The sequence below is a fragment of the Electrophorus electricus genome, chromosome 10 (assembly GCF_041902795.1).
Source record: "Electrophorus electricus isolate QZ-2024a chromosome 10, ASM4190279v1, whole genome shotgun sequence".
In the NCBI taxonomy this organism is placed as follows: Eukaryota; Metazoa; Chordata; class Actinopteri; order Gymnotiformes; family Gymnotidae; genus Electrophorus; species Electrophorus electricus.
Genome location: NC_137506.1, coordinates 18,528,277 through 18,551,882, shown reverse-complemented (window position 1 = coordinate 18,551,882; position 23,606 = coordinate 18,528,277). Strand labels below are relative to the sequence as shown.

Genomic DNA, 23,606 nt, shown 5'->3' with positions numbered 1-23,606 from the left:
TGAAGTGAGTCATCAGCCATCGGTGTGACCGGCAAAACTAGATAGAGCGAGCTAGCAGAAGTGAAGTTGGTCGCCAAAAAAAAAAAAAAAAAAAAAAAAAAAAAAAAAAAAAAAAAAAACCTACAAACTACAAGTCGCTCCTGTGAGTCATTTGTACGGGCAAAACGGGACTAAGCTGCGCGAGTACTGAGTTCATTACAGAAAGTAGGTGCACAAGAGACATTTTCATTTCAGTTGATTCTTTTAGAACAATTTAAGTGTTATTCACTAGCTTTGCAACGGGAAACATCTTTAATCAAAACCTATTTATTGGACTAAATGAACACTTGCAAGGGTGTTCTCTGGTTATAAAATATAATTTAAGTCGTTCCTAGGACCCGGATTTGATAGACCTGTTTGTCCATATATAATTATTTGGATATTAACCTAATTTTAATTAACCTTAGCTCACGCTAAGGAGATCAACTGTGGCTTTGCTTGGAAGTGCTTTTCCCCAAAGAAGACACTCTAAACGTGTCGGACCTCACTACCAACCTCTGAAATTTCCCTTTTTCCCTGGATCATGTACCAGGACTACTCCGGGAACTACGACACGTCGTCCCGCGGCAGTAGCGCTTCCCCGGCACAACCGGAGTCGTTCACAAGTGGGAGCAGTACAATCGGCAGTCCGATCTCTGCCTCAAGCTATCAGGTAATCTCGAATTACCCCACGTAATGAGAAACAGTGGGCTTCACTGAGATCTTTACGGTTCTCCGTAAGTAATTAAGGGTCCAAGCCATGCAAATGGTCTGTTTTCTTTCTCAGCTGCTAGGGATATAGACAGTTTCAGTATTCTTTGTCGAGTTTAATTCACCCTTGGCTGAAAAAAAAATATTGCAATGTTACTGGTATGTAACTAAAGGAAGTCAAAGCAAGGTTAACTAGAGCAGACAAACCTTGCTCTTATATTTCTAGTTATTAACCACTACTTGTAAGACATCTGGGCGCTGTTAACAGACGCGGGAGTTGTGTATATATTGATATAATTATAACTATTGACGATACAGCATGTAATTAAAACGTTTAGATGCCATAGGCCTACACGAAATACAACCACGATGACAGAATTACGCATAACTTGTATTCAAAACTCACATTTTCATCTCTTTGAACGGATCTTTTTAAATATTTATTTATTTATTTATTTTTAAGGGATCCATCTTACATATCGTGTGAATAAATTTGGACTGTTGGTATAATAAATAATATGGCCGGTCTCGTAGACTTGTTATACTGAACGTGCCTGTTGGCGATCGCATGTTTCCTTGGACGAGGGTGCGGAGAGATGCCATCAAGTGAGGCTGCAGTAGAAGCGTGGGTGTTGTGCGTAAATCTGAAGCTGGCCCACATAGACTGCGCACATAGTGACCACAGGATGCTCTAGACTTCCGGTACTATAGCTAATATTGTGAATTATATCCGAAATAATATTCCAGGTAATTTGGCTGTGGCCTTACACCTCTGCGAACTCACGTACCCGCGATAAATAAAGACCACAAAGCCCTTACAGTTGCAAGAAGTAAGCGGAGCGTAGCCAATGCCAAATCGTAATACGACGGATACATGGAATTCCAGCACTACTGTCTGTGTAAAATGAAATTTAATAGCTAATTTGAAGTTTTGTATAAAATGGATTTTTGCTTATTTGAACTTGAATCTTAACCATGTTAAAGAGGCTGTTGCGCACGAATAGGAAGCTATCCTGGCTTTAGGGATCGTGGCTATTTTGGAACGTTCGTGTTTTCAAAGGTTCAACAGATTTTAAAATCTTGATTAATAAGGATTAATGTACAAGTATTGTAATTGTTTCCTAATATTTACAGTCTTCATCACCAAAAACCTGCTGTTTATAAAATACGTTGGTTTTGCTTTACAGTCAGAAAGAAAGGGAAAGGGGAAAGCTGCTCTTGTGTCAGTTTCACGTCAGGCCTTTGGTATTTATACCCCAATTTAGCCACTCCGGGGCGCCTTGAACACAGACGGCACTGTGCGCACTGAGACATAATCAACAGGTTGTTCTCAACACACTGCTGTTTTAATCTCATATCATACCTGGAGCGTCTAGAAACTCTCCACTCCCCCAGTCTATATTATCGGAATATGTAAGCGACTTTTCCGCTTATACAAAACAATGTTTCTTTATACAGACGGACGCAATACAAACAATATTTTATTCTTGCATAGGCTGACTCAGGACATACAATAGGTTGTTCGATTTTCAAATACTCTTAAGCGTCTGGAGGTACGAAGGACTTTTAAGAAACTCTGGAGGATTTCCAAGTCAGTTCCTGAAAAACTGCAGCACGTTGCTGGCTAAATGCTCTACTGATGAGAGTTAAAAGAACTAGAAAGCTTGAAAGAAAGTTCAGACTTGGCTAGGATTTGGAAGGAAAATGGGATTCGTTTCCGGAAAACAGCAGCTGCGTTGTCAGTAGTTGGAGTTGGCGTGCGTATTCACTTTTGCGTGACATTCTTTGTATACTTAAAACGGGACACCACACTGACAGCAAAAGACGGAAGCATAACCAATAACGCACGATCTCAGGAAAATATAGGTTATCAATAAATGTCTACACTTGTTGATTTTTGGATACAATGTTTTTAAACCAACCCTTATGATCTTATGTTCATGTTCATCGTGAGCAGAACCTCTGTTTGCTCGAGTTACCTTTTATTCCTTCCTGGAAGCCTGCTAAATAAACATACTTCTACTGACCATCATAGACACTGGCTTGGAGTGGGTCCATCTTTTTGTGCTTCCAGAAATGACTTCACAACACACGCGGACTTGCCGTAAATGTTGCTAAATCACCTTTCTGTTACCATTCCTTTTGGGATGTGTGAAAGCAAGAGAATTTTCACTACTGCCTTGGCTTTGCCGAAGGAATGTGTTGGCACCGGATCCGATCCTGACCCCATCTCTAAATATAATACACTTCCCGACTTACTGGCATAAACTCTGTAATTTAACGCAACGACACACCCATAGCATGACTCAGCGTCAGATAAGCAGCTACCAACTCTACCAACTTTTTTCTGCAGTGTTACGTATTAATCAATTTTTCAAAATAACTTCACTAGTTAATGAATAATGAGTAAATACAATTACTGAGCGTTACTTTAGTAACATAGGACAATAAGACATGCCTATTCTCTGGCACTAATAAGGGAAAAGTATCAAATTCAGGATGCAGACTTACTCAAATAATGAGCAAAAGTGATAGGTTCACGTGTTACACATTTATAAAGGAACAGAAATAATATGTGAATACTGTGTAGCAGCATCATGATTCATGCTAACAGAGTTTCAGTGTTTTTCCTAACTATTTTCATATTTCATTTTGTGAGAATCCTAACACGCGTGTGCGTGTGTGTGTGTAAAGAAATAATTCGTACACTAGTAAAAGAAAAAAGAAAGTTTGTAGATTCCACACACCAGTAACTGTGTGGCCCACTGTGTCACAAAGTCCATCATGTTAACCCCAATGGAGAAGCATTAGGAAGCAGTGTGGGCTTTCCCATGATTCACCACATGTCACAACATCGCTATGGGGGTATGCAGAGGAGGGACTGCAGTCTGAGATGCTGCAAAAAGTGATTCATTACTCCTTGATGATGCGAGTGCATAAAACAGATAAGCTAAATGGTGTATGTCTTAAGATATGCAGGAACACAAGAATCAAGTTCAATTGTATGGAAATCAAAAAGAAAGTTTGTGCCATATGGCAAAGTCATTTAAAGGGACCCTTTCCACAAGTAGTGGTTCATCTCCAAGTGGTTCAGGCAACTGTGGGAGCCCTGTGAGAGAGCCATCCCCACATCTAACTAAACCGAGCATGGGGGACAAACCCCAGTTCTCATCACCCTCTTATGTTTCTTTCTCCATTTCTCCATTCTTGCACCCCCCCCCTCCTCCTCATGGGCTTTCTCATTTTCTGCAGAAGTACAGAGTCGATATGCCCGGTTCCAGCAGTGCCTTCATCCCCACCATTAACGCCATAACCACCAGCCAGGACCTGCAGTGGATGGTGCAACCCACAGTCATTACCTCCATGTCTAACCCATACTCACGCTCGCACCCATACGGCCTGTCCGTGTCGAGTGGCCCCAACCTCATGGGCCACACCACCCTAGCGCGGCCTGGGGTCATCCGCTCGATCGGCGATGCTCGTGGGCGGCGCAAAAGAGATGAGCAGGTGGGCACCTCGCTGGTCTTCTTCCAGTACGTAGATAGAATGCTGCATGACGTATACAGCACCACATATATGACAATGCACATAAATGTACTTAGTGCACAGGCATTGATGCTAAAGTTAATGCAGATGGTTAGATGTGGGTGTTGGTGCTGTATGACCTCTCATTGTTCCCACTGTGCTTACAGCTGACGCCAGAGGAAGAGGAGAAGAGGAGAGTGAGGCGAGAGAGGAACAAGTTGGCCGCTGCCAAGTGCCGTAACCGCAGAAGAGAGCTGACCGAGATGCTGCAAGGAGTGAGTTCCCCACTCAACACAAAAACATGCATATGTTGGGTCCACATCCAGCACACAGGAGAGCATGCACCAGAAGGCAGCACTGGTGTTGATATTTTTAGGTTAAAAAAATTACATTAACCCCCCCCATTGAACCCATCTGGCCTTTTTCAGCATGATTTGTAAACTACTTATTGTAAACTGTAGATAAGAGAGAGAGGTAACATTGCTAGCCCATGTACTTCTAAGTTGCTCTCGCTTGAATCCTTGAGGTTGGAGGCAGCTACAGAGCTTATTTTGCTAATGTAGCTACAAAAGACCAATGTTGTCTGCCAGTACATGGGAATGCCCCCTCTCCCAGACTATATGGGCTGTAATTGAACTAATTAGCACCACAATGGTGTCTCTCAAGCTGTCAGTCCAGAACCACGAGGGAGGAATGTGCTGCAGGGCGTGGGCATGAGACGGACTGTCTGATATCGGGTGAAGAGGAAACCGCACATGACACCCCACGCAGTGCTATCTGCCACTCCTTCCTCCTTCATTCCTTCACACTTCACCAAATAAGGGGCTGTCATAGAGCTCTGAAACTGATGCATTCTTTCTCTTTCTTTGTAATTGTGGGAGGGGGGCTCCTTTTGATTTTGGTTTGCTTTTTCCTCATACCAGTAGTACGAATTCAAAGCACTCAGACAGTGAGTTATATCTGGTCATCTAGCCATGTTGTCTGGGTCTTGTTAGCCCAGTCACCCCCATCACACCCCCTTGGCTGGGGCAAAATAGTTATGCATGAAAACCCATCATATAGTTAGTTAAAGAATTGGAGGTGTTAACTTAAAATGCATGCGAGGACCAAAAGCAGCCATGGTTGATTGGATAGGACAGTACAAGGATCTTTGGAAAAGGTAGTGCTATATATGGCACTAAAAACTTTGAAGCGGGGACAGGGCTATGAGAAGATGCCATGAAGATGTTGTTTGCCTCACTCTCATGCATCTTTTACAAAATTTCAAGTGGAATACTACAAATATGCATACACTGTCACTGTAGACAGTGTGCATAGCAACTAGCATTACAAGCACAGAAAACACTTCATATTGTTAAGCTTTTATATTGTAAGACTAAGTGATTTTTTGATGTTTGGTTTTCAGTCCTGTCATTTTTTGGGCTGCTTGTGTGTTTGAAGGAGACAGAGAAGCTGGAGGAGGAAAAGGCCGACCTGCAGAAAGAGATCGAGACCCTGCAGAAAGAGAAAGACAAGCTGGAATTCATGCTGGTAGCCCACAACCCTATGTGCAAACTGCCCCCGGAGGAGCGTCACCAGGGCTCTCTGCCTGAGCAGTGTGCCCCGCTCCCCCTCACCATGCGCTCGGCCCTGGGACCACGGGCCCCGCTCAACGCCCTCAATCCGGTCGTGGTGAAGCAGGAGCCCTTGGAGGATGATGAGGGTGGCAACCAGGGCAAGGGTCAGCACTCCGTAATCAAGCCCATCTGCCTCGGCCCCGGCATGTACTGCTCGGATGGTGACAGCCTCAACACACCCGTGGTTGCCGCCTCAACACCCGTGTCCACCCCCAGCAACCCCAGCCTCATCTTCACCTATCCCAGCATGCTGGAGCCAGAGAGCCCCTCACCTTCTTCGGAGTCGTGCTCCAAGGCCCACCGGCGGAGCAGTAGCAGCGGGGACCAGTCATCAGACTCCCTGAACTCCCCCACCCTGCTGGCTCTCTGAGACCCAGCCCAGCGGCATGCCTTCTTGTCACAAAATCCCCCAGAGCGTGGCTGGCTGGGACTGACCCAGGACCTCATCTCTACAAAGCCGAGAACCCTCAAGGGCTAATGTGCTCGTTTTATTTAAACGTTTCAGAAGGGAGTTTTCTTTCTCTCTCTCTCTCTTTTTTTTTTTTTTTTTGTTGTTGTTTTTGTTTGTGTTGTTCAAGTGGAAATTTTCAATCGCCATTTCAACTACAAAAAGAACAACATGCTTGGACTGAAAACCTAAGAATCAAGAGATATTTCAGCCATGCTCACAGCATTACACAGTGAGCACTCAATAAAACCATTTGACAGCAGTTCTGAAAACCGTTTCCGGCTTACTAACTAATGATTTGGACAGTACAAGGAATTAGGGCTATATGGGAAGTCACATCCTTGTTTGGTACTGGGAGTCTGGAATCAGAAAACTACAAAGTTAGGTGGATGTGCTCAAAGCCAGCTTAACATTTACATTAACCGCCTCTTGTATTTATGACCTGTGTGAAAATTGTCCAATTGTATATTGTGTCCTGCTGTTTAAAATCATGTCAAGGGTTCACTGGTTGAGCCTGAAAATTCCTCAGTGTCTCAAAGAAAGAAGAAACAAACATGTATTATTAAAGGCTGACCTCTTTAACTTTACCTATACCTGGCACAAAAACCATGTTGCAAACTTCTACATTATTTTTTGCTATGTTTATTAAAGAACACACTTCATTGAATTTATTGTCAGGGATTTTTGTCTGTGTGAATGAGCCACACAAGCATTAGTAAAAGCAATTGCACACATCGCATCAATCTTGTCACAACACAGGTGAGATACCTGAGGATCCTCTAGCCATATTAGGTTCAGCCGCCAACCCTTTACATGGCTATACTGCTTTTTCTTGGGCAGACACTGTGGTATTAAAATGGAAACGATGATGACTATGTACAACTTTTATAATATACTTTTATGGCTTGATCAATAGATGTCCTTTTTTCAGACTTGTAGAGTTTGAACTGAAACGTCGCCAAGCCAAATGGGCACTTCTCCCTCCAACACTGGCTGAGCCTTGACTGCCAGACACGAGACCAGCTGCACTTTCTTACTGAACTCTGATTAAGTCGCTTGGCATTCCTCTTACTGTTGAACGTGCAGGCTGAAAGCCTATGAGGAATCACAAAGTGATATTGAGACACTTGTGAATGATTAAGAGGGCCTATTGTGAAGAAAGGATCACAGTTGCAATATTTCTGAATGAACTGTTTACTTCAAACATTCCTTTGGGATACGGACGGGATAGCGCGGAGAACTCTGTTGTCTTTGCCATGTCGTGAGCCTGAAGTTCAGCTTTGTTGTGCTGGATGCAGCAAATGAGAAAGGAATAACGCTGCTTCTATTTGAAGATTTGAAGGAATATTCGTTGTCACTTATTTCTGTCAGGAATTTTCATATCTGCTAAGGAGCTGTAAAAGAAATGCGATGTATGTTTAGAATGAGAGAAAGATTTAAGGCGTTCAGTGGAGAAATCACTCTAATACCAAAAAAGAAAGTGTGTGAAGACTGCGAGTTGTACCCGGTCCGTCTGTCTTTGAATCCTAGAAATCTTTAAGCAAGCCATCTAGAAATCCTGTGTACTTGTCCTGCTTTCCAAACAATATTTTCTCTTTTGTAATTGCTTAAACTGTTTAAGGACAGAAAATGACAACAAAAACAGCAATATGTATGTCAGTGTTTGTTCCTTTTGGTTATTTAAATGGATTATAATAAAACATGCAAATGGTATTCTTGATAGTTGTACTTTGCTTGTCCACAGAGCTTGGTTATGTTGGTGGGTATCTCATGATTGTTAGAGTTTACTACTTCTCTGTTTCTCTTAACTCTCTCTGCGCTTGGCTGATTGCACCATTCACATCCATGGCTGAGCCATTCACTGACAGTCTCCTGCAGGCAATAACACTCCATCACCCTCAGTAGTGCCTCTATTTTGTCATTGAGTTTGACATAGTTGTATGCAAACCTGCACTACTTAATATCAAGAAATTGGCAATAGATAGTGGTAAAAAAAAATACAAACATGCCTCTTTTTTTTGTACGAAGGAAATCAGATACATCTATACATCACAAATGCTTGCTATTTGAAACTAAATCTACAGGGCTTCATGTATACAGAAATCTGTGAGCTTGGATATTGGACTCTTGCTTATTTTCATGATTTAATTATAGCCCAAGCAATTTGGGGTTTTAAGCATGCCACAGAAACACAGTAAGAGACATGGATTTATATAGATGTAAATATTTAGACATAGTGCATTGTGAAGATCTTGTAAAATTGAACATTTACATCTGGCCAAATGATACACACGAATGTTAGGCGCATGGTGGAAGACCTCTGACTCTACAAATACCCACAAACAGAACTGGTGGGCAAGGTGCATTTGGAACCTGATATGTCATTTTTATGAACATAAATGGATAACAGTATTTCACTTGATCAAATTATGTAATAAATCATGATTATTTACTAAGTTGACATGTTGTTGTTTGGAGTGAAATCTATTTTGAAATCATTCAAAGCTTTTACAGTTGTGTTTGGAGCTGTATGTGTCTGTTGTGAAAATGTCTTACTTTCAAATAAATATTAAAAAGTTTGATTTTGTGGCTTCTTTCGTTCTTTCTTTCCTTCCACATCTGTGCATAAAGAAATCCTGCATACTGGTTGTTGTATTTTTTGCACTGAATCTGGTCTATGATTAGGGATTCACATCTTACACAATTTCATGCTCAGATGTAGCCCAAAGGTACAATAATAAAATGAGTAACATGAATATTAACAAATGCAGTCAGCAGTTAGGAAGTACTTCAGAGAAAATGACTTTTGTGCAAAACAGTCAGGTCATTCTGTTAGGGCACAAGGACATCCATTTGGCATAGTCGCTGCTGTATGCTAAGACTGTTGTAAGCTTTCAAAGTGAGATTACACAAAACAAAGGCTAACAGATGTGCTCAAATACTGGCCAGAAGGAATATCATGAATTTGAATGTTGTATTTATTTATTTATTTATATATATATATATATATATATATATATATATATATATATATATATATATATATATATATATATATAATTTATTTATTTTTTTTTAAGTGTTTAGATTTTTAGAACAGTAAATGAACCAGTACATAAAGCAGCAACCATATATTTACTGACTACTGATTAATGCACAGAGTCCTGAAAAAGAAAAAAAAAGCAAGTGTGAATCTGCAGTTGGAGACATTCAAATGTAAAAATATACTGTTGGCTGGCTGGCATTTTGACCATGTTTTTGAAAACTATGTTTGCCCTTTAAAATACTTTTTTAGATATAGATATGGATAACCTTTTAGATATGGATAACAGTAGTCTTCTTATTAGCACAGAGAAGAAGGAAGCAGACTAGAAACATATTCACATGCCAGGCGAAGCTCAAAACGTAAGATGTTATCTTAAGAAAATGAGAAATTTTACTGATCGTTAAAATGAACCTGCTGAAGACATACCCTCTGCATTGCACTTACAATAAGCCTTACATTAGCGTGGCATGACCTCAACAAAACAGCCTGTTAACATGCACTGCCATCTTGTGACACTGCATAAAATAACACGCTATGAAGCACATATTGTATTGGAATGCCATAGGTTACACAAAGGAATGATTATGAGCCCTGTTATTACAGACCATTGGCAAGTGTGGTCAATCATAATGATGACTATTCACTATACAGCAGAATGACTAACAGATTTCCTTCCTCATAGATTTCCTTCCTTTCCAAACAGTGGTGCCAATTTTACATTTAGCTTGCATGACACCATGCAGGGATATGATTCAATAATTGAGCTTCCAAAATTCCCAGCAGAATGTTTGTGCATTCATTTAGGGGGAAAAAAAAAAAGGATTTCAAACTAAACTGGATATTTAATCCTTGAACATCATTTCTCGCCAAGACAATAGTTTGAATCCCTTAACAATAAATAAATAAAACAAATTTTAACAATAATGCCTTACTCAATAGCAGTAAAAAGTAATGAGATAAGCAGTCCATGTTAAATGTAATGCAATAACATGGTCTCCATTTCCTATTCTTACTGTGGTTTTGTGCTAAGAGGTTTGTGATCTAATGAAGAATTCTGTTTGCTGATGTATGAAATGTGTTGGCTTGTAAAATTGTGGAGAAGGAGCAAAACCATGGTGTAAAGTCAGTAATGGTAGACCACTACATGTGCACACCATTTTGACTGTAGGGCTATCAAGCGCCCATAATATCCTAACCTTGCCAAAGTAGCGTTAACCATGTCTTATATAATGGCCGTGTCTTATATAATTGAATTTCCTTTAGTAAGGTTTCACATTAATCAATAAGAAATGTATCAATATAAAAGTAATGATTCTAGCTATCACAAGCAAACCACCATTGCATTTTATTTTCCATTTCTGCTTTTTATTGGAAGGCTATTTTGCTGTTTGTACACTAGAGGGCAGTACTGAGCAATGTGAGTAGACGAAGAGCCTTTAAAATGTTCTGTTAAAAATAATATTGCATTGTATTGCTTTTGCATATCATTTTATCAGACGTTTCTTAAACAATCCTTGTGTGTTGTGCCATATTCTCCTTATCACCTTATTCTATACTAACTTTTAAAATCACATTGATCTTTTAGGGGATCAAGTTGATCTAACTTGTATCCACGTTCTCTGCTTTGACAGCTACAGAGTTGGTCAGATTTTTCTCATGCAATGCAAACTATCTAGGTAACTTCACCTTGGTCCCTGTAGATATCCAACCTATTCAGTTTTGTTCTTTCATGCATCCACACAGCCTTTATACCTGCCTGTTGTGGTTCCATTTCTAGTAAGAAATCATAGGCAGGGCAGATGTGCAGTATGTTACAGAACATGAACAAAAACTACAAAAGTAATAATCGTTTGTTGGATACATCACCCCAAAGATAAAGTCAATTTTTTTTTGTAGGTGGTGCAAATACCAAAACAAACGAAAGATATGGCATGGTGGCTGTAATGCTCAGCCTCAATGAAAGACCAAGTAAGCAACATAGCAGCAAAAGGTTAAAAATATATGAATATGTAAATAAATATTATATACATAATATAATCAGTCCTCTAGAAAAGATTTCTAGGTCTGTGTCAGAATATGCAACCTAGAATACTGCTGTGATTTAAGACTGGTAAAGTCTGTCCATCTGGGTAGTACTTTATTTTGAAACTGTCCTTCACAGATCATTAATAAACTATTGACAGAGCTTCTTTAATATTGTAATGAAGGAATCCGAGGAGGGGTTGAATACAATTGCAGTCAAGTTTATTCACAAGTGGAACAGTTCAAGGGTCAGATGTCAGACCAACCCAAATAATCTTAAACTCAAACTAAAACATAATCCTAACCCCAAATTTAACCCCAACCCAAAACCTAATCCTAACCCTCACACTGGCCCTGATCCTGAACCTAACCATAACCAAATGTTGTCAACAGCATGTCTATAACAGCTTGTTGAATATGATAAGTTGGCCTGTACTATACCTGTTACATGTTCAGTGACTTCTCAGGTATATCTACATACATGGACTCCAACACTCAGAATAAAGTGTCACTGGAATCAGGGAAGAGAAAACACTTGTATTGCATTGTCATGACCTATTAATTACAATGGTACAGTTCTCCAATTTTCTTTTTCTTCTTTGGCTCGTTCAGTAAATCACCAAAATTTACTTTAAATATATCCTTGGGGTTGTTTGGGATATTCAGCCTAACACGCATGAATTAATTATAAACTAAAGGGCAATGTTTTGATACATTTGATAAATAAGTTAAATAAACTAAGTGGGGGTGAGGAGGAGGCAGGGTTTGATATTTACAAGAGCAGATCATCTGCTTATAATATTAAAATTTGGACTCAGTATTTCTGATTGTGGTGCTCGATATCACGATGGCTCCTCGTGCTTATGGCAAGAGGTTCTAGTGCCAAACTGAACAAAAGGGGTTTAATATAGCAACCTTGCTTAATTCCACACTGGAGTGAAAATAATTATTTATCATAATTAGTGAGAACTGCTTATTTGGGAGAGGCATACAGCATCTTGATAACCAAATGAAACATTTCTTAAACAGGTCTAATTCATATCTTCAGCTATCTTTTATTAAAGTCCTTATCTGCATTGATATCTTTCTTGATGTTTTTGTCTTGTATCTACTGCCTCTTTCCCTGTACTCACAAGAGGCCAGCCACTAGAACTACTGTAAGCCTCACTGCCTAAATATGATGGCAGGATTCTTAGCTTGGTGTTTTGTATTGATTTTTTCCATTAAAAACCTGACAACAACGACACCGAACATGTTAAAACTGCATTGGACTCTGACCCTCAGTTTGTCACACAGTTTCTTTTGATTACTCTTTAGATTAAATCTAATCTCTGTAAAATATTACTTAAGGCTACACTCTCAATCGGTTTGACTACTAAAGAAGGCTCTCCGTGTTTAATTATGCTTCCTTCATAACCTTCAGTATTGATCCCCTTTATTAAAATTATCTTCAGATTGCAGAGGACATGAGCAGTTACTTCCCACCGGTCATCAGATCTGTCTAATGGCCAGTTCAGGACAGACTCGTACTCTTGATCTTTACCTGCTCCACTCACTTTACTGCATAGACATTAGATCATATTTAGAAGCCACACTGTTATTACTCTTTACAGCATAACCTATACAGACGCCATTAAACATCTAACGTTATATTAAAAACAGTGTTACTGTTTATTGTCTTGCGTAGCTTGTTTGTGTAGTATACTGTATTATTTGCTGCATTGCCTGTTTACTGACTCAATGAGTTCTTGTACTGTTTATTACTCTATGCTGTGGTGCAAGTGAATACATGAAAATGTAAGATTTTAAGAAATTTCCTTGGAGATTGGAAAATATTTTTCTTTACACAGGTGAACGTGACCATGTGAAAATGAGAACAGAGCAGTTGAGAGAGGGTGACACAGAAAGACAGAGAGCTTGAACAAAAGCCAGGCCTGAACTTAAAAGTGTACAGCCAAGGGTGTAACTGATGCATGCATGCGTGTGGCTGATACAGAGACGCATGCATGTTTAGAGCGGGACTGTGTAACCCAGGTTATTTTTTGTAGCTACAACTTGCAAATGTCCTTGAACGCTTCACACTCTGGTAGACGCTAGCTGGGCGGCTGTGCACAGAGAAGCCTCTGGACCCCACTGAGTCAGCTAGTGTAGCGCAGACAACTCAGACAGGTGCGTGGCCGAAAATGAGCTCGTTTGAAAAGAATGAAGTGGGGTGTTCTAATGTACGATTTTCACTTGAAACTGAGTGATTTTATCTACCTTGCTGGTCTATCCAAATAGAGACTATGTATGGAAAACGCTACAAACTCCCTAGTCATTCTGATCTCTTTGCATTAGCAGGAGGAGCTAGCAGGAACTGCACTAGGAACTGCCACTGCCCCGTGTTCCTGCCTCAATCATTCATGATCAGCTTTCAGCTGGGCTACCATTTCCCGCAGTTGTTGTATTTAATCTTACCTGATTAAGTTATGAGCATCAACCTTACCACTTACACACCAAAAGAATTATCCAGATGGGTGACATCCGGAGCCATGTTTTATGGGTAGTCTCAATCCAGTTACTTCCCTTGCTGTTTTGCCTTCATTATAAACACAGCAACCAACACAGACTTCTAAAACAAACAATTTTAGTAATACATTTAAAAAGAGAACAGAAACAATGGAACGCACGTCATAATTCTTTACCTGGTATGTCCAGCCAAAATGTAACAATTGTGAGCAGACGTGGTGGAGAAGCGAAGGTTAATATATTTTAAAATCAGAAATTTAGGGTAATAAATATATAATGAAGCCAATAATTACATTTATGATAACAAGAAAATTCATAGCAGATTATGCCACTGTGACAATTTCAAAATACAGTGAGAGCTCTCTAGTGGGTAACACGGCAAACAAATACTTAGCATAACTGTAATCAAGCAGGACAAGTGAAATAGCCGTGAACTAAAAAGATGTGAATCATTCATACTCTAAATAGCCATATACCTGCAACAACATTGCAGTCAGAATAGAACTGGTTGCCTTGATGACAGTTATAATGCCTGACACTTTCAAAACACAACATTCTTACTGTAACAGGCAAGGAAGCTTTTCAGGTGTGAATACTTCACTAACTTTGCCCAGGGCCATTTATACAATACTACACCCCTCTAATTAACAATGTAATCAGGTGACTGGAAAGCAATGCACCAGGAACTGAATAGCGCCTCCCCGAAGACAGTTAATGCTTTACCAGCCACATGAGGAAATAATGTTAAGGTGAATTTGAATATCATCAGCATAGCAATAAAATTTGAGGCCGTGGTGATTAATGATGTTTTCAAGGGGCAGGGTGTAGATGATTAACAACAAAGGGCTGAAAACAAAGCATGGGGGGGGGACACCCTGAGGAATAGGATTAGTGTTAGATTTGTGCCTCCCAATGGATTCAAATTAACACCTAAATAGGACCCAAACTAGAGACACAGTTCCAGCAGAGTGGCTATAGATCCTCGTGGCAGGGACTACGGACGATCACGGACTACAGGAGCCCACCCTCTGGACTGATGAGCGCGGATGAGTCTCTGGCGAATGAGCTAAACACGTTGTTCGCTCGCTTCGAGGCTACATCTAGCAGCGCTAATACTAACAGCGCTAACGCTAACAACGTAAATGCTGTTATCGGCGCAGCCAACGGCGCATGCGCAGAGCCCACCATAGAACAGCGCCCCCTCATCATCACGGAGAGTGACGTGAGGAGAGTGTTTAAAAGGGTGAATACTAGGAAGGGGACCAGACGGTATCGGCGGGAGAGTCCTCAAAGCCTGCGCATACCAGCTAGCCCCGGTATTCACCGACCCGCTGCAGTTTGCATACCGCCACAACCGCTCCACTGATGATGCAATCTGACCCACCTGGACAAAGGGAGGGGTAATTATGTTAAAATGCTGTTTGTCGACTACAGTATTTAACAATATCATCCCCTCCCTACTCACTGCTAAGTTGGAGGATCTAGAACTGCATACATCCTTGTGCGACTGGATCTCCAACTTCCTAACAGACAGACCACAATCAGTACGGGTGGGCAACTGTGTCTCATCCACCCTCACCCTCAGCGCTGGAGATCCTTAGGGTTGTGTCCTAAGCCCCCTTTCTCTACTCACTGTACACCTACGACTGCACAGCCACCATCATTGTCAAGTTTGCTGACGATACCGTCGTCATGGGCCTGATCTCGGACAATGATGAGAGGGCCTACCTGGAGGAGAGTAAACACCTGGAAAACTGGTGCCAGGAAAATAATCTCCTCCTAAACGTCAGCCAGACACAGGAGCTGATTGTGGACTGCAGCAAGAAGCAGGAGCAGCACTACCAACCTGTTAGGATCAATGGAACCACAGTGGAGAGAGTAGATAGTTTCAGGTACCTTGGAGTTCACATCTCGCAGGACCTGTCCTGGTCCCGCCACACCAACTCCCTGGCAAAGAAGGCTCGTCAGCATCTTTACCACCTCAGATGCCTAAGAGACTTCAGACTGCAGTACTGCGGAACTGCAGTGAAATGGCACTGCAGTGAAATGGCACTCTCAAACCATTTCACTGCGAATTATACTGTGTATGACTATGTATGTGACAAATAAACCAAACTTGAAAATTGAAACTTGAACTTCTACACCTGCACTATCGAGAGCATCCTCACGGGGAACATCACAGTCTGGACTGGGAATAGCACCAAGCAGGACAGACAAGCACTCCAAAGGGTGGTACGTTCAGCAGAGCGCATCACTCATACGGAACTTCTTGACCTGCAGACCATCTATTACAAGCGGTGCCAGACCAAGGCCAAGAGGGTTGTGAAGGACCCCACCCATCCCAACAATAGGCTCTTCTCTCTGTTGAGGTCAGGGAAGCGCTTTCGCTCCCTGAAGACCAATAGAGAGAGACGGAAGAGGAGCTTCTTCCCACAGGCCATTTGGGCCCTGAATCAGGGAAACTGATAAACTGTGGGGACCACCACCACCATGTGACTGTAAATCTGTAAATTTGTAAGCTGGAATTGTACATTGTGTACATACACACATATCCATATATACATTGTACATTGTGTATATATACATATTATACATATATTGTACATACATTGAAAAAAAAAAAATATATATATATATATATATATTTATTTATTTATTTAAAAATATATATTTCCTTATGCGCCCATGTTTTTTTCTAGCAGCTGAGAAATGAGAATGTTATGACTGACCATACCAAAATCTGTGCTAAGGTCAAAGGGGAGGCAAATAGAGGACACATCATTTACAGCGTAGACAAGAGCTGTCTCAGTACTCTGATAGGAGTGAAAACCTGACTGAATTTTTTAAAATGTTACTGGATTTCAGAAAGTCTTGAAGCTGGGATGCAGCATCTCACTCAAGAAGTTTAAAGACAAAAGATTGGAAAAGGTAAGAAAGGGCTATAACATTTTCCATAGCTGAATTGTCAAAGCCAAGTTTGATAGGGGTGACAGCAGCGGTTTTCAGAGCACAAGGAAGATGATTAATGATTTGAGAGACAGGAGTTCAAATAATAGAGACACACACCTTTAGCAGTGATAAAGTTGACATGACGAAGGTTCAAATTTGGAAATTATCTTGTAGATGCAATCAGGCTCTACAGGACAAAAATCAGATAGGCTATTGCTACAGGAACTTAAGCAGCCCCAGAGTAACTTTGTTGGACAGGCTTTCTGCCCTATCTGGGAAGGCAAATGTTAGCTACCCTTTAATACAATCAAATTGTTGTAATTGTACATTTTAAATTAGGTTATTTCAGTAATAGCACTGAATTAAACTGCACTGACTGTTCAAAAATTAAAAAAAATAAAATTCACAGAAATCACAGACAGGCTCAACCCATGGACTGACCTGTGACTGTAAGTATCATGAGATGACTGTAAATGATTAATCACCAAAGAATGTTCTAGCCATTCCTGTGTGTTGTACCATGATACAAATAAGTGTTGCTAAGTGTTAGACCTGCAGCAGAGAAAATGCTGATTATAATGCTGACAGCAGTGATAATGATGATGATGATATTCAGTATAACAGGGCTCCCTCTTGTGTGATATTGCTTAAATATCTATTATGTGACATTACTGGGTAATAACAATACAACAGAATGCAATCGAGCCTCCACCTACTTCCAAATTTAGATGTCAGAGGTTTGCTTGTTGAATGTAAATTTGAAGTCAAATAATTTTGCTAATGGGAAAAACAAAACAAAACAACAACAACCTCAAAAAAACACAGCTCCAGAAAAAAAAAAGACCACTACAAAATTATCAATTGATAGGTATGTGTTTGACCAGGCTGAGCAGTTTTGTTTTATTCAATAAATATTTCTTCTAAATTCCAGATAAAAATATTGTATTTTAGAGCATCTTTTTTTTATGAAAATGACTAATGGTCAAAATAACAAAACAGTTACAGAAATTTCAGACCACAAATAATGCAAAGAAAACAAGCTCATATTCATTTATAAACAACACAATACTAATATTTCAACTTAGGATGAGTCTAGAAATCAATATTTGGTGGAATAACACTGATCATGGCTTTCATGCATCTTGGCATGTTTTCAACCAGTCTTTCAAATTGCTGTTGGGTAACTTTATGCCACTCCTGGAACAGAAATGCCAGGAGCTCGGCTTTGTTTGATGGCTTGTGACCATCCATCTTCCTCTTGATCACATTCCGGAGGTTTTCAATGGGGTTCAGGTTTGGAGATTGGGCTGGCCATGATAGGGTCTTGATCTGGTGGTCCCTCTTCCACACTTTGATTGACCTGGCTGTGTGACATGGAGCATTGTCCTGTTGGAAAAAAAAACAATCAGCAGAGTTGGGGAACATTGTCAGAGTAGAAGGAAGCAAGTTTTCTTCCAGCACCGTTTTGTAAGTGGCTTGATTCATGTGTCCTTCACAAAGATGAATCTGCCTGGTTCCAGCCTTTCTGAAACACCCCCAGATCATCACCGATCCTGCACCAAATTTCACAGAGCTGTTTCTGGTGTATGTATTAGTATTTCAGATCATAAATTGATCCAAGAACGCAAAGGAATGCACATGCAATCCAGTTTCTTATGAAGACACTCAAGACGTCTGCCAGTGGTTTTCATAGCAAGGAGCTCAGTAGTAAACCTCTGAGAACAGTTCTGGTCTTCAGAGGAGCTAGAGAGCAACAGAGACACATTCATTATAGAGGGAGACAGAAGAGCAATGCATGGTGACCTTAGAGAAAGAAGGAGTTAAGATGGGCTTAGAAAGACACATAATCTATAGCAGATGGTTGTTGGAAACTTTCTAAAGACTTAGAATTAGGAAGACAAAGAGTGGCTGAAATTTATGATTTGAAATACAAATAAATACACCAGAAACAGCATTTACAACCAGTAGAGAAGATTCAATCTAGAATATGGCCATGCCTGTGGGTAGAAAAACAATGTTTTGTGTTCAACTGTATCAGCTAAGCAATGGCATAAAATCAACAAATATGGAGGAAACAGAGTCCAGATGAATGTTAAAAGTCATGAAGTACAACCAGAGATGGGGACATGGAGCTAATAGTAAGCAACTAACTAAATTTAGACGAAAGGTCAGAGTACAACTATCATGTTGAGCGTTACAGGCTGTATTATTTATATTTCATAGAGTGGTCTGTCTGATATAGGTTATTCAGAAAGCGACTTTTCTACTAATTGTATCACATAGTCTAGTTCAAATGCCAATGTCTGTATATCTCAGAATAAACTGTTAGTACTGTCTATTTTTAACGTTTCAATTTGTTTGATTAGGATTTTTAGATCTGCTTGGAGCTCTGCTAAAATGTCAATACTGGTTGCCCATTTAGATAGTGCACTACATTTCCCACAATGCACAGTTTCAGCAAGCTGATTGGTTGAATAAAGATACACCTCTTCCAGTGTCGTAGGAGTAAAAGCAAATCAGTACTGTGTTGCTCAAGTGTAGAGGAGCTTCAGCTGGCGTAAGGAACGTGCTTGTCATTGCTGAACTGGAAATACTCTGTATGCAATGGCCTTGCACAGTAGCAAATGCTGCCGTCTTATCTTAAAGACACACGCCGCTAGGGCCTTGCCCTCGCGGATTTTGAAACCGCCAATTCGAGACAAGGCATGCAAACCACAGAGATGGTATTCAAGTGCAACCAAAGAAGAAAATAGAACAGAACCGCTGGCATTGGTCGACTCAATTACATCTCCTTACACCGACGCCGCATCAACTTCGCAACCTGCACAGGTAAAAAGTAAAGCTCTAGAGCTTTTGCATGCTTTATAAGTGACAACAGAATTTGGCTGGTTACAATTTCGCATTGTGCGCCCTCATACTGCTTTTGACTTGCCTAATTCTATCCTGTTTAGGTTAATTTAGGCCTCGTAGAAGTATGATCATAAATTTCCATAACACTTTAATGACGAAGATTCTTCATGAGAGGTTCCCTCCTAACGACTTTGAGGACACAGTTTAATATGTTAAATATTTCACAAAGTGCATGGCAAGTTAGTCCAGAGCAGGTTAGTCATACGTGTAGATAGTTCAGGCAGTAGGCAAGAGGCACACTTAAGTTTTGTGAATGTTTGTTACAATTAAAGTTTTAAAATGTATGTAACTGCTAACAATAATCTTGAATTTTAACAAATCTTTCAAGGCTGACCAGAACATTGCTCATGTGCCAAGTTTAATATGTCCAAGCACAGACCTCATCTGCTGAAGAATAACTACTGTGTTAAAAAAAAAAAAAAAAAAAAAAAAAGAAACATGAGACTTAGAAATTAGAACAGCTAATGCACATTAGACACTTTTTGAAACATGATGATCTGGCCTGGACCACTGTGCATTGTTCTGAAGTGAACACATGTAATTGCTCAATCAAAGGCTAAAGGTCAAAGATGTCCCCTCTCTGACTCTAACATTGATCCAGGATTTCAAGGGTTATCTGCTGAAACTCACAGCCTTTGCACGAACCTTTTATATGCTCACTTTTATGCTTGTTTTTGTCAGCTTTATATGAGGAAAGAGAAACCCATGTTATTCACTGGCACTCAGAGGAAAGAAACACAAGTTGTAACTTTGAACTTATAGACTGTAAAATGGGAAGAACTAAGCAATGCTATGAAATTATTGAAGTGGATCCAGCCATGCACCTATTTCCGTGCAGAAGTACTAGACCCCCTGTGGCAGGGGCCCTTTTCCTGGGGTTCTGTACACTGTTTAATTTAGATACTGCCCTGCACAGCTACGTCCTCATATGGTTCTAAATGTTAAGAGTCAGGTGTGTTAGACTGAGGTTTGGAACTAGCATCTTTCAGGCAATAAATCTTTAGGAGCAGATTTAGGGACCCATGTGTTGCATGAAGTCAACTACTAGCCAAGTTAGAAGATAACACTTCATAGATTTCCATTTGGAAAATTCCATTTGGGAAATTTATATTTAGCAGCAGTAATACAACGTAGTAACATATTCAAAAAAGTAAATCTGAGAAGAATAAGATCAATATAAATAGGCAAACAGTAGAAATATATACACTATTTATAATGCACTATTATCTATTTATTATAGACTCTGAAAAGGATTGCAATGTGTAACACGCATACATATATAAGAAATCTGAAGAAGATTCCAAGTGAGTGCAGTTTATTGTAGTAAGAGATGTAGAGATATTCAGAATTGTAGTAAAGTACACAGAATTTTGAGAGAAAAGTACAAAGTACCACAAATATAAGACTTCTGGGCCTGAGGGAAAATATGGCACATTACCCTGTGGTTAGATTACAGCATTTTGCGATGGCCCACCAACCATGTAATGCATCTCTGTGAGTTTGATATGTATGTCAGCTTGATATGTAGGTCATGCTACACAAGCAGTATAATTTAGCTTTTGGAAAATCTGTATGTGTTTCTCTAAAGCAAAATAAAATCCACCTGTGAATTGTTTGCAATATTCCAAAAGATTGATTTTTTATTTTTATTATTTTTTTTACAATTCTGTCCATCTCTCCCTCAGTTGGCCACAGAAACATTGTTTGGTTTAACGTAGATTTTAGTGTCTTTGTTATCGTAGATTTTACAGTGTCTTTGTTAACGTAGATTTTACAGTGTCTTTGTTAACGTAGATTTTACAGTGTCTTTGTTGCAATATTTTTTCTTTATTCCCTTTCTTTCTTCAGTTTGTAGAATGTGTTGATACCATTTTTATCTGGTAGGTTTCTATCACAATGTGTGTGCTTTTTTTTGCTTTTTTTTTCTCTCCCCCCTTTTCTTTTCCCCACCCAGTGCATAAATGCCCAATGCAAAAAGACACAGGTACAAAGGATGCACTAAAATGAGTTTCTTTATTACTGTCAAAGACAGTACATTTATGTTGTTATACATGTGAAAAGTGTCAAATGTGTCTCCAAAAGTGCAATTCCTGTTATTAAAATGTATCCAGTTTATTTTATCACATACTACTATTCATTAATAGGACCTAGAGTTAGCATAATTTGCATGGTTATTTTCACTTTTAACCAATTTAAAGTTCTGTTACGCAGCTATATATGTGTGGGCATTTGATCTGGACCATAAAGCAGAGGGCATGGTGGTGCTGCTCGCATACAGTCCAAGACTTTATTTTACCACTGTTGTGTCCTGCTATTCTTTGTTGTCCTTTGCGTTCAGGAATTCAGTGTGGCAACCGGGCCCGGATGGATTTCGAAGGACGTTGCGCCGTTCTCTGAATCCCTCACTGACACTTTTGGGCGAAGGCACACGTACCTGCGAATTTCCCTTACCGAAAAATGCAACCTGCGCTGTGAGTGCCAGTATTGGTCCTACATGCTTTGTGAAGGGACACGAAGGAATGTCCTCACCAAATAGACTCTTGCTGCAACCTGTGATTTAGACTGAAAAAAGCAAATCTTCTAACAACAAGCAGTGTAGAAAAATTAGTACATAATGTACTGCTTTTCTGGTTTTACCATGTGGATGCACTGTAGTGTTTTAATGAGAAAGGCATTTAAGGCATTGTGTCTCCAGTTTGTGTTGACTGATATCAGTTTTAAAAACATGGATTATCCATTCTGAAAGATGATCTTGCACATTAGACTGTTATTAGGTAGGTGTGTATAAGTACAGAGACACTGTTTGCCCTCAGGTCAGTACTGCATGCCGGAAGAGGGAGTAACGCTGAGTCCTCGAGCTCAGCTCTTGTCCACAGAGGAGGTGCTTACTCTGGCTCGACTCTTCGTGCGGGAAGGTGTGCGGAAGATCCGACTAACTGGAGGAGAGCCCCTTATACGTCCTGATATCCTCCACATCATTGGTAAGCCAAAGAAACTACCAGTAGGGTTGGACCATTTCTGCTGTGTTTTGTTAAAATTGTGACTTGGTGACCATGTTGGACTAAAAAGATAAACAATTTCTAACATGGTATAAAATAACGTTTAATAAAGATTCCATTTGTCTAGCTCTGGCATGTTCTTGAAGCACAAGAATTCTGTTGAATCTTGTTACACTCTTCAGTTGTGTGGTAATAGAGTAGTAATTGTAATGCTAGGAGAGCTGAGCATAATGGTGTGGCGCTATAAATTGAGACTCTGTTCAGACTTAATGTTTGTGGAGGTGCACACAATTTCTGCGGTTATTAAGCCTTGATCTGATTGGTCAACAATCATGACTTTAACAGATGATGCAGTCTTTAATTTTGTTCTTTTTATTTAAATGTGGTTAAAAAAAAATTTCCTAAAAATATGGATTTTCTTAATAAAGCACTTTTATCATATTATTAAATAAGGATGTCTATTGTCTCTAGCGGAAATGAGGAAGTTGGAGGGTCTGAAGACCATTGCTGTGACTACCAATGGCATGAACCTTGCCAGACTGCTGCCAGGTCTACAGGAGGCTGGCGTGGACCTGCTCAACGTCAGTCTGGACTCATTAGTCCCAGCAAAGTTTGAGTTCATCGTCAGGCGCAAAGGTAGGTGGCCTGTGGCCATATGCTAAGACTGGGTATGGAGAAGTAATGTGGGTGACCGGTACTGCATATGCCCACCCTGCAGAAGCAGTGGAAGTGACTCTTTTATAGTAACACTTGATCAGTGGTTAATCTTGTTGCTGGCCTTGTCGAGCTGTTGGAAAATCCAAATGGTGCAACAGCCTGCCAGAGCCTTGGGTGGCAGATACCTCAGTGTTGGA

General features: G+C 40.1%; 3 protein-coding genes across 12 annotated transcripts in view; 2 read left to right on the top strand and 1 right to left on the bottom strand.

The window, feature by feature from the left end:
* Positions 1–8,031, top strand: fosl2 (FOS like 2, AP-1 transcription factor subunit). Of its 2 annotated transcripts, XM_027001448.3 has the most exons (5): positions 2–204; positions 572–691; positions 3,982–4,236; positions 4,422–4,529; positions 5,695–8,031. In XM_027001448.3, the coding sequence occupies exons 3-5, from the start codon at positions 3,997–3,999 to the stop codon at positions 6,238–6,240; spliced, it is 894 nt and encodes a 297-aa protein (XP_026857249.1). In that variant the 5' UTR covers positions 2–204; positions 572–691; positions 3,982–3,996; the 3' UTR covers positions 6,241–8,031. The 2 variants fall into 2 exon arrangements, with proteins under 2 accessions (XP_026857248.1, XP_026857249.1); XM_027001447.3 differs by having other exon boundaries at positions 1–691.
* Positions 8,032–17,808: 9,777 nt separating this feature from the next.
* The window catches only part of daam2 (dishevelled associated activator of morphogenesis 2), a 91,892-nt gene continuing 86,094 nt past the window's right edge, over positions 17,809–23,606 (bottom strand). For 2 of the 8 annotated variants that reach the window (XM_081722293.1, XM_081722294.1), the window contains exon 27: positions 17,810–18,229. In XM_081722293.1, coding sequence (XP_081578419.1) covers positions 17,936–18,229 — 294 coding nt within the window. In that variant the 3' untranslated portion in view covers positions 17,810–17,935. Of the gene's footprint in view, positions 18,230–23,606 lie in introns of all 8 variants that reach the window. The other 6 variants (XM_081722295.1, XM_081722299.1, XM_081722298.1 and 3 more) reach the window with 6 other exon arrangements.
* Positions 19,375–23,606, top strand: part of mocs1 (molybdenum cofactor synthesis 1) — a 12,688-nt gene continuing 8,456 nt past the window's right edge. For both annotated transcript variants that reach the window (XM_035532908.2, XM_027001455.3), the window contains exons 1-4: positions 19,375–19,672; positions 22,092–22,224; positions 22,567–22,734; positions 23,224–23,388. In XM_035532908.2, coding sequence (XP_035388801.2) covers positions 19,448–19,672; positions 22,092–22,224; positions 22,567–22,734; positions 23,224–23,388 — 691 coding nt within the window. In that variant the 5' untranslated portion in view covers positions 19,375–19,447. The remainder of the gene's footprint in view (positions 19,673–22,091; positions 22,225–22,566; positions 22,735–23,223; positions 23,389–23,606) is intronic.